The sequence below is a fragment of the Balaenoptera ricei genome, chromosome 3 (assembly GCF_028023285.1).
Source record: "Balaenoptera ricei isolate mBalRic1 chromosome 3, mBalRic1.hap2, whole genome shotgun sequence".
Lineage (NCBI taxonomy): Eukaryota > Metazoa > Chordata > Mammalia > Artiodactyla > Balaenopteridae > Balaenoptera > Balaenoptera ricei.
The window spans coordinates 149,199,585-149,209,401 of NC_082641.1; the positions used below are offsets into that span (position 1 = coordinate 149,199,585).

The 9,817-nt window shown below is 49.5% G+C and overlaps 1 protein-coding gene across 1 annotated transcript; it reads left to right on the forward strand.

Annotated features, from left to right (window-relative positions):
- The first annotated feature begins 160 nt into the window (after positions 1-160).
- On the forward strand, positions 161-4,130 carry FOXI1 (forkhead box I1). Its single transcript, XM_059917661.1, has 2 exons — positions 161-1,042; positions 2,489-4,130. Exons 1-2 carry the CDS (start codon positions 292-294, stop codon positions 3,046-3,048), a joined length of 1,311 nt encoding a protein of 436 aa, XP_059773644.1. The 5' UTR covers positions 161-291; the 3' UTR covers positions 3,049-4,130.
- Positions 4,131-9,817: the final 5,687 nt, after the last annotated feature.

Genomic DNA, 9,817 nt, shown 5'->3' on the forward strand with positions numbered 1-9,817 from the left:
GGAAAGCAAGAGTGAGATGCAGAGAGGATGGGAGGAGAGAGGAGGAAACTGAGAGGGTAGAAGACTCAGAAGGAGAGAAAGGGGAAAGGCAAGCTGAGACAGAATGAAGGAGGAAAGGGGGGAACGTGCTGAGGAGAACGAGGGGAGACAGTGAGGAGGGAGGAAAGGAAAAGCAGAGGAGGAGAAGACAGGCGCCCTTGTCCTTGTTAATATCCGCGAGGAAGCTGGCCGAGCGTGTCCTTACGGGCCCTGCCGTGGCCATGGCCGGCAGGGAAGTGCCCCTCCGGTGACATGGGTGGCAGTCGAAGGAGGAAGGGGCAGGTCTGCAGCAGGTGGCCGCCCCTGGGTGGGGCCGCCAGCCGAGCCCGGGGGTATAAGTGGGAGGCCGGCCTGCTGAGCACCTGTCAGGGCCAGCTCCCCTGCGCAGGTGCCAGGCAGGTGGCTCCGGCAGAGCCCGGCCCCAGCATGAGCTCCTTCGACCTCCCAGCGCCCTCCCCGCCCCGCTGCAGCCCCCAGTTCCCCAGCATCGGCCAGGAGCCCCCCGAGATGAACCTGTACTACGAGAACTTCTTCCACCCCCAGGGCGTGCCCAGCCCTCAGCGGCCCCCCTCCTTCGAGGGCGGCGGCGAGTACGGGACCACCCCCAACCCCTACCTCTGGCTCAACGGGCCGGCCATGACCCCGCCGCCTTACCTGCCGGGCGCCAGCGCCAGCCCCTTCCTGCCCCAGACCTACGGGGTGCAGAGGCAGCTGCTGCCCGGCGTGTCCGGGCTGGGGGGCGGCGAGCTGGGCTGGCTGCCTATCCCCTCGCAGGAGGAGCTGATGAAGCTCGTGCGGCCCCCCTACTCCTACTCGGCGCTCATCGCCATGGCCATCCACGGGGCACCCGACAGGCGCCTCACCCTCAGCCAGATCTACCAGTATGTGGCCGACAACTTCCCCTTCTACAACAAGAGCAAGGCCGGCTGGCAGAACTCCATCCGCCACAACCTGTCTCTCAACGACTGCTTCAAGAAGGTGCCCCGTGACGAGGACGACCCAGGTAAGGGGTCTGCAGGCTCGTGCCCCCGAGGAAGGCTCAGTCCTCCCGACACCCCATTCTAGAAAGTCCTGAATATGGCCGTGGCCCCCGAGACTGGGGGCCAAAGGGAGTCATCTGTAAACATGGACCCTGGAGGCAGATTTGGGTTTGGATCCTGGCCGTGCCGCTGACCAGTCAGTGACCTGTGAGCCTCAGTTTCCCCGTCTGAAAAATAGGGATGTAAGAGTGGCTCCTTTGCAGGTTTGTGGGTGGCGGGGTCATGAGATGATGTATGTGAGGTGTTTGGTGCTAACGAGTGCTCGATGGACTGCAGTGATTGTGACAATTACCCTGAATCCCCAGAATCCAGCATGTAGAAAGTCCTTTGCCGGCAGGGGATGGGTAATGAGTGCTTGGACTAGATAAAGGCACGTGTATCCTAGGCCTGATGGGAAGGGACCGGTGTTTGTGAAACAACCAGTGAGGGCCACATTATGCTGCCTGCCCTAGTTACATCGTCTCCTTTAATCCAGCCCTGCGGGGTGGCTCTTATGAAACCCATTTTACAGATGAGGAAAATAACACCTAGAGGTGAAGCGGCCTGCCTCGGGTGACACAGAATGATGTGACGACAGTGACGGAGAATGAATCTGAACGGAGGTGACTAACACCACAGTGTGAACTTTTTAATGAGCAATTTCTAAAATATAGAGACGTACACAGAGTAATATATTAAATACTCATGTGTCCATTTCCCAGAATTAAAGTCCACTCTTGTCCCAACGTAGGAAACCAGGGTACCTCTCAGAGGAACCCCACCTCCACCCTCTTTGAGGCTTGTGAGGGCAGGACTGTTTGTCCCCCAGAAGGGGGTGAGCATCCCATCTACAGACTGGCCTCACCCTCAGGCCGAGAGACGCAGGCAGGCAGGGTTCAGATTGTCCTTCCTGGTTACAAAGCCCCTTTTACACATCTAGCATTAGCCCTCTCTCACAGCCAGCCTGAGGAAGAAGTGACAGGGTCCAATGGGCCCACTTCTCATGCTAGGAAACTGAGGCTCACCCAGAGTCCCTCAGTCCGAAGCGGGGACTCAAGTCCATCCTTGGAGTTCACCCCCGAGACTTTCAGGGAGCCCTGAATTTCTCCCTGAGTTTTCTTTCACATCAGCAATGGAAGAAGCCCCACCTTCACCTTTCCCCAGTACTTGAACTTCTTAAGGAGACCACACTGTAAACTCCTTCATGGCTTAGGCCTCTCTTGCTTTGTGCTCCCAGGGTGCCTTGGTGTGAGGTGGGTGCTTAAATAAAGATCCGTGTGCTGTGGCCTTGGGGGGGTTTGTGGAATTCCTGTTTTGTTCTCTGCCTTTCTGCATTTGTTACCTTCGATTTTAGTTTATGACAATAAGAAGGAACAGAAGCAAAGCACTGGATCCGTCTCTCTACTTACCTTCTCCTGCTTTTGTGCCAGGCAAAGGGAATTACTGGACCCTGGACCCCAACTGTGAGAAGATGTTTGACAATGGAAATTTCCGCAGGAAGAGGAAGAGAAAATCGGATGTTTCCTCCAGCACGGGCTCCTTGGCCTTGGAGAAAACGGAGCCCAGTCTCCTGGCAGGAAGCCCCAAGACCGCGGAGGCCCAGGACATCTTGGATGGTGCTTCGCCGGGTACCACCAGCTCCCCGGAGAAGCAGCCCTCACCACCCCCGCCTGGAACCCCGTGCCTCAACAGCTTCCTCTCCACCATGTCAGCCTACGTGAGTGGGTCAAGCCCCATGGGCCGCCCTGTGGCCACGCCGGGACTGAGCCCGGAGCCCGCTGACAAGGTGGGGCAGAACTTGCTGAACTTCAACTCCTACACCCCACTCACCAACATCAGTGGCCACGCGGGCGGGGGTGAGTGGGCCAGCCCTGCGCCCAGCAATGCTCTGGGCTACGGAGGCTCCGTCCTCAGCCAGTTCAGCCCTCACTTCTACAACAGCGTCAACACAAACAGCGTCCTCTACCCCAGGGAGGGCACCGAGGTCTAGAAACACAATAGCTCCCGAACCAGGTGGACACGCTCGGGGTCCTCCATGTCAGCGTCCAAGTGGTCCAAGACCTCCAAACTGCCCAGACATACACAGGAGGCTCAGAGGAATTCATCGTTTTTCTAGAACATTGTGTAAACCTTGTGTTTATCACATATCCATCCACAGACCCACAACCAGCTTTGCAGTAGAAATACTGGTGCCTGCATGACAGTAATCCACTTGGCCATTTATTGAGCACTTACTATGTGCTGGGTGCTGTACTAAGCTCTTTGAAGGCGTGATCGTACTTTCTATCTACAGCCACCTTGTGAGGGTCATATAAACCTCCCCATTTAACAGATGAGAAAACTGAGGCTTGAGGACGTTAAGTAACTTTCCCAGGGTCAGACAAACTAGGAAGCGGCAGAGCCAGGAGTCAAGTCCAGGTCTCTGTGACTCCCAAAGTTTGGGCCAATGAAGGCAGGGATGGAGGAATTGGTTGAGCAGCCAAGGAAGGTCAGTGTGGAGAGCTGATGATGGCAAGCATATGCAAATCTCCCCACTGCCTTCTGGCCATCCATCAAATTTAGTACCAGCCCTAGGGACATCTCATCTTGGTCCAAGTCCTCATTCTATGGCCCCCAACTTACCTGCCGACACTCCTTTTGCTACTACTCAAGGGGGAAGCCCAGATCCGTGCCCCAGCAGGACGATGCGTCCAGCCTCTCCCCACAGGGGGATGTTGCTTCCCAAGCCCCGCAGACCATGGGCAGAGCAGGGAGAGGAGCGGTGTGCACCCCAAACCCCACCCCCACCCCCTCACTGCCCACTGACAAAATCTTGTAAAGCCCAGCTTCCTGTGTGCACGTCATGGACCAGTGAGCTGGAGGTGGCTGAGTCTGCCAAGAGAAACAAGGCTGAATAAGTGCTTCCTTTTTTATAGCCCGGGAGGGGCTGCAGACCGCCACAGAGGGGTCCATGCGTGCTGCTCCTGGGATCTTTTTCTTGTTTTGTATGTACTTTACATGCCTGTGATGTTGCATCACAGCACACCCGGGGAAGTATTTTTTGTTTTCTTATGTTCTTTTTAATTAAAAAAAAAAAAAAAAAAAAAAAAAGCTACGTGTGTCCTTCCTTGTGAGTTTTCCTGTCACTTGGCTGCTGGTTGACTCAATATGGGGCCAAATGCAGCCTGGAGCTGAAGGCTCTTGGGACAAGAGGCAGAGAAAGAACGGGTGTCAGGCTCTTTCCCTCTGCCACATTGGCATGCGGACAGGACAAAGGTCCTCAAAAAAAGAGGAGAGCTTGTGGGACACAAAATATGGCCCAGATTACAGCTCATGCAATTGTCATTCCTGTGTTATGATCATGTGATCCCCCTAACAAGCCTGTGCAGGGAGTGGTACTAATCCCATCATTATACAGATGAGAAAAACGAGGATCAGAGTGCCTGAGCAAGGTCCCCAGGCAGTCCCTGCCCTCATCTTCTGACTCTGCAGCTCATCACGCTGTAGTACAGCCTCAGGCGTGGCTGACCCTAGTGGCAGTGACAACAGTCCTATTGGCTACGATTCGCCGAGGACTGTGGGCAGGCACTGGGCCAAGTGCTGTGCAGGGGGAGCTCTTTTATCCTCACAACAGCCCACAAGTGTGGACACTGGCAAGTGACTGGGGTCCTGGCACAAGGCCTGCTGGATGACTTGTGCGTGGAAGCTGGAGGTCTTCTAGTTGGAGAACCCTCCTCAGACGTGCATACCGAGGGCTCAAGCCATACCAAGCTGCCCCCTCAGACTCTGGGGGGCTCCCTTTCCCTGGAGTAAGAGAGGAGGTGGTAAATAGTGATGATGATGATGATGATGATGATGATGACATTCGTTGTAGGTTTACTACGTGCCAGGCACTGTGTTAGGACTTGACCTGCCTTATTGCGTTTAATCCTCCAAATAATCCAGTGCAATCAATACTATTATCTCCACTGTATAGGTGAGAAAACTGTAACTTACAGAGAGATTCTGGAACTTGATGAAGGACACACAGCCAGGATTCGGATGCAGATCCATTGATGCCGTGGCTAAAACTCTTCCGTTGCACCTGGCACTGGGGAGCCCTGGACTCACCGTGAGAGAGCAAAACCAGGAAAACCGAGATGAGAAAAAGCGGGCCTCCTTAGAAACCCCTCAGATTGTTTCCTGGGGAACTCCGTTCCACAGAAAGCCAGACTTCTCCTGGCGGTAGAGGCAGATGCAGTGCTGGCTGAGGAGGTAAAGGGAAGGGATACAGTCTCAGACCATGAAAAAAAACCTCAGAAAACTTGGAACAAGCTGACCTCTTGCTGCACAGAATGGAAACCTGAGGCTGGAAGAGGAAGGGACCCCACAAATGTCTTTGGTGAGATGGAGTCAGAGGCAGAGTTGGAATGTGGGTCCCTGAAGGCTGGACCAGGATTCTTTGTCACACTAGGTCCCACTGCCACCAAATTTGCCCAAACAGACACCCCCCTCCGTGAATAATCTCGGCGCCCGTTCTGTGAGCCCCACTCCTTTCCCACAACGGGTCTGCCGGGTGTGCAGTCTGGACAAGGCACCCGGTGTGAAGGGGCCCAAACAGAGACCAGCCTAGCCCCCCGGGAGGGAGGTGGCAATGTAGAACCCAGGTCCACAACACAAAGTCCCCACTCTCCTTCAGCCCAGAATGTAATGGGCACGGCAGTAAAAGGAGTGTCTGCAGGGCTCTGACAACTCTTGTTGGTGGCTGCAAAGTTCCGCTAAGAGCATCACGGGAGGGGAGGGGGGAGTGCACACTGCTGGAGGGGGGACCCGGGTCAAGAAGGGGATCTCCCCGGTCAGCTTCTGCAGGCTGCTTCTTGCCCTCTTTTGGTTCTCTTCCTCGGAGAAGAAATGGGATCTGAAGAGAGAGAGGGAAGGAGAGAGGGAAGGATGGATGAAAGAGGACTGGTCATCCACCAAGCATTCAATTCTGTGGATGGCCTTTGGGCTTATTAGCCTCCTACAATGCGGCTCTATGTTAAAGACACGTCCTCCAACACCAATAAAGTGTCTGAGAAGAGGGCCTCCTGTGTTTTGGGAGCCCAGGAAGGCTGCGTGGAGGAGGTGAGATGGGACCTGAAGGACGGTGGAAATGAACTAATGCAAAGAATTTCCAAATAAAAGGAAACTAAGAATTAATCACCTGCAGACCTAAACTAAAGGAAATTGCTCAGTCTGAAGGGAAATGGTAGTACCTGGAAGCTCAAATCTTTCAAAAGGAATGAGGAACATCAGAAATGGTAAAATTCTGGGTAAATATTACTAAAGTCTATTTTTTCTTCCTAATTTCTTTAAAATACACAAGGCTGCTTGAAAAAAACAACTAACATTGTCTTGTAGAGTCTATAATGTATGTAGGTGTATATAGATTTTCAAATGGCAACTTTGCTATAAGGGATAAGGTTTTGTGGTAAATGGATCTATATGATAGGAATATTTTTTTCTGCATATTTTGTAAAGTGGTACAAACTTAACTCTAAATAGACTGTTAAGAAAAGCTGAGGAAGTCATTATAATCTCTAGAGCAAATAATGCAAAATAATGCAAAGAAGTGGAACTAAAAAGCCAATAGATAAGCTGAAATGGAACCTTTAAAATATTCAAATAATTCTTTAAAAGACAGAAACAAGGAATAGAGAAACTGCAAAACAACTAAAAAACTTAAGAGAAACAAACAGAAGAGAAATGATAAAATAGTAGCTCTAAATCCAGCCAGATCATTAACTACATTAATTGTTAATGAACTGAACACTACAGTTAAGTGGCAGAGATTTTGGGGGTGAATAAAAGAGGACAACTCAACTATATGCTGTCTATAGGAGACAAGCTTTAAACAGAGAGGACCCAGGTAGGTTAAAAGTCAATGGATGCAAATAGTAAGCCCAAGAAGCAAGAGCTGGCCCTATTAACATTAGGTAAAATAGACCTGAAAACCAGGAATATTATCAGAGCAAAATGGGGACTTTAAAAGTAATGAAAGAGTCAACTCATTAGGTAGACAAATACTCATAAATGGAAGAACTTTAAATACATGAAGCAAAATTGACAGAATGAAAGGGAGAAGTAAACAATTCCACAATCTTGGTTGGAGGTTTTAACACTTCTCTCTCAATAACTGATGGAATAAATAGTCAAAACAATCAGTAAAGACATAAAGGATCTGAACAACACTAGGAACCCCCTTGACCACATTGATATTTCTAGAACATTACATCCAACAATGTAGTACACATATTATTTTCTAGGGCCTATGATATGTTTACCATATTCTGGACCATAAAACAAGCCTCACAAAATTCAAAAGGATTTTAAAACACTGTGCTATGTGAAAGACGCCAGACACAAAGAGTAAATACTTATATAAATATTTATATAAAATTCTAGAAGAGTCAATCTGTAGTGACAGAAAGCAGATCAGTACAGGCATAACTCAGAGATACTGTGGGTTTGATTCCAGACCACCACAATAAAGCAACTATAGCAATAATTTTTTGGTCCCATGAATTTTTTGATTTCCCAGTGCAAATAAGAGTTATGTTAACATTACATTATAGTCTATTAAGGATGAAATAGCATTATGTCTAAAAAAACAATGTTTACACCTTAATTTTAAAATACATTATTGCTTAAAAATGCTAACCATTATCTGAGCCTTCAGTAAGTCATAATCTTTTTGCTGGTGGAGGGTTTGAAATACTGTGAGAATTACAATATGACATGCAACACAGAGGCATGAATTGATCAAATGCTGCTGGAAAAATGGTACCGACAGACTTGCTTGATGCAGGGTTACCACAAACCTTCAATGTATAAAAATGTCTGCAAGTGCAATAAAATGAAGAACAATAAAGCAAGGGTGGCCTGTAGTTGTCTAGGGCTGTGGTGGAGGCAGAGGTGAAGATTGATTGGGAAGGGACCCCAGGGAACTTTCTGGGTTGATGGAAACATTCTATACCTTGGTTATTGTGATGATTACATGTATGCATCTATTTGGATCTGTACACTTAAAATAGGAACACTTTACTGCAGGTAAATTATACCTCAATGAGGTTGATTAAAATTAAAAGAGACTTTTGGAATGTATACCAGGAAGTGACAAAGCTGGTTAGAACCTTAGCAGAGGCTGGTTCCAGAACACTGAATTAATTATTTGCCAATACTTAAAGCCTGTGAGATTTCAGACAAATATGAAGACTTAGGCTTCTCTGAAAAGCAGGAAGCTCTGGCAATACTGAGCCAAGATTCGCCCACCTGCCATCTCCCCCACCAAACTATGGCTGGAGCAGGGTAGCAGCTACTCCCTTTAGATGGAGCACTGCCTTTCCAGCGGCCACCCTGCCTGCTTCACTCATTTATGTGATCCATCTAGCCCTGGTTGCCTTGGAGTTTGTGACCCATTGACTGGAGCTATAGTAGTGATTATCACTTAGTGTCTAGTTTAGCCCCTATAGCTTCTATATGGATCTCTCAGCATCTGACTTACTACAATCAGGCATAGATATATCGTTTCATTGTTATATTCAAGCACTTTGTGTATATTATCGTGTTAAATCCTTACAGCGACCCTACCAAGCTGGTCCTGTCATCACCCCCAGTATGTAGCTGAGGAAGCCGAGACGCAGAGAGTTTAAATACATGCCCAGGTTTACACAGGCAGTAAGTGATGGAGCCAGAATCCAAACCCAGAGCTGTCTGATGTCAGGGATTGTGCACGTCCGAGAAAGCCCAGCTGGGCAACTCCTGGAAGCAGGCTTCACGTGGAATTCCACGGTGCTGTGTGGGCTCCAGGGGGCGCCACTCACACAGGACACAATGCAAATGGTGCCTTCTTGGGTCTTGTAAAACTGAAGGGTGGGGTAGCCAATGGAAGCGGGGAACTCCCTCTAGCTTTGGGAATTTAATTCAGTCAACAAGATTTTCTTTAGCACCTACTATGTACCAGGTGCTGATCTAGGTGTTGGTCTAGGAGACACAGCGGTGAGCAAAGTCCCTACCCTAACAGAGCTTACCTTCTAATGGGAGAAACGGCCAATAAAACATAAGCAGGTTATATAATTATATTAACATTTAATACCATGCCAGTTAATGATCAATTGCTGTGAAGTGAACTGAAGCAGAGACAGGGCTCAGCAGTGACTGGGGACACTATTTAAGATCGGAAGGGGTGAGAAGGCTCTCTGAAGAGGTGACATTTGAACAGAGACTTGCAGATGTGAAGGAGCCCTGCAAAGATCTGGAAGACGGCCACTCCAGCAGGACAATGGGAACAGCCAAGTGCAAAGGCCCTGGAGTGGGAACGAGCTCTTGGCACGTTAGATGTTAAGGACGAGACACTAGTAGGACCTCACAGGCCTTGACAACAGTGTGGGTCTCATTACATCTATAGGGGAGAACATGGGGGCAAGAATTTGCATGGAGGGAGAGATGGAAGAGAGTAAGTTCAGGGCACTCTGAAGGGTGATTGAAGGACTTAGTGCCCACCCCAGGAACAGCCCGCAGCCCTCCTGAACATGTCTGTCAAAGTGTGCCCAGCAGTTCTTCTAATTGTGATTGTTTTCCCCAAAATACAGGTGTGGATAGCCTGGTTTCCAGCAGGATGGCAATGACACCTGGTCTGGTTTCAGGAAATCTTTCTTATGCAAAATTCCATCTCCATCTCAATCACCAAAGGTTCTGATGCATTCCACCTGAGTCTCTGGCTGCAGGATGTGCTAGACAAAAAGGGAAACAATGTCCCTGAG

Coding starts and splice junctions, on each gene's coding strand:
- FOXI1 (XM_059917661.1), top strand. CDS start 292: ATGGGTGGCAGTCGAAGGAGGAAGGGGCAGGTCTGCAGCAGGTGGCCG. Junction 1,043..2,488: donor CCGTGACGAGGACGACCCAG/GTAAGGGGTCTG, acceptor CTTTTGTGCCAG/GCAAAGGGAATTACTGGACC.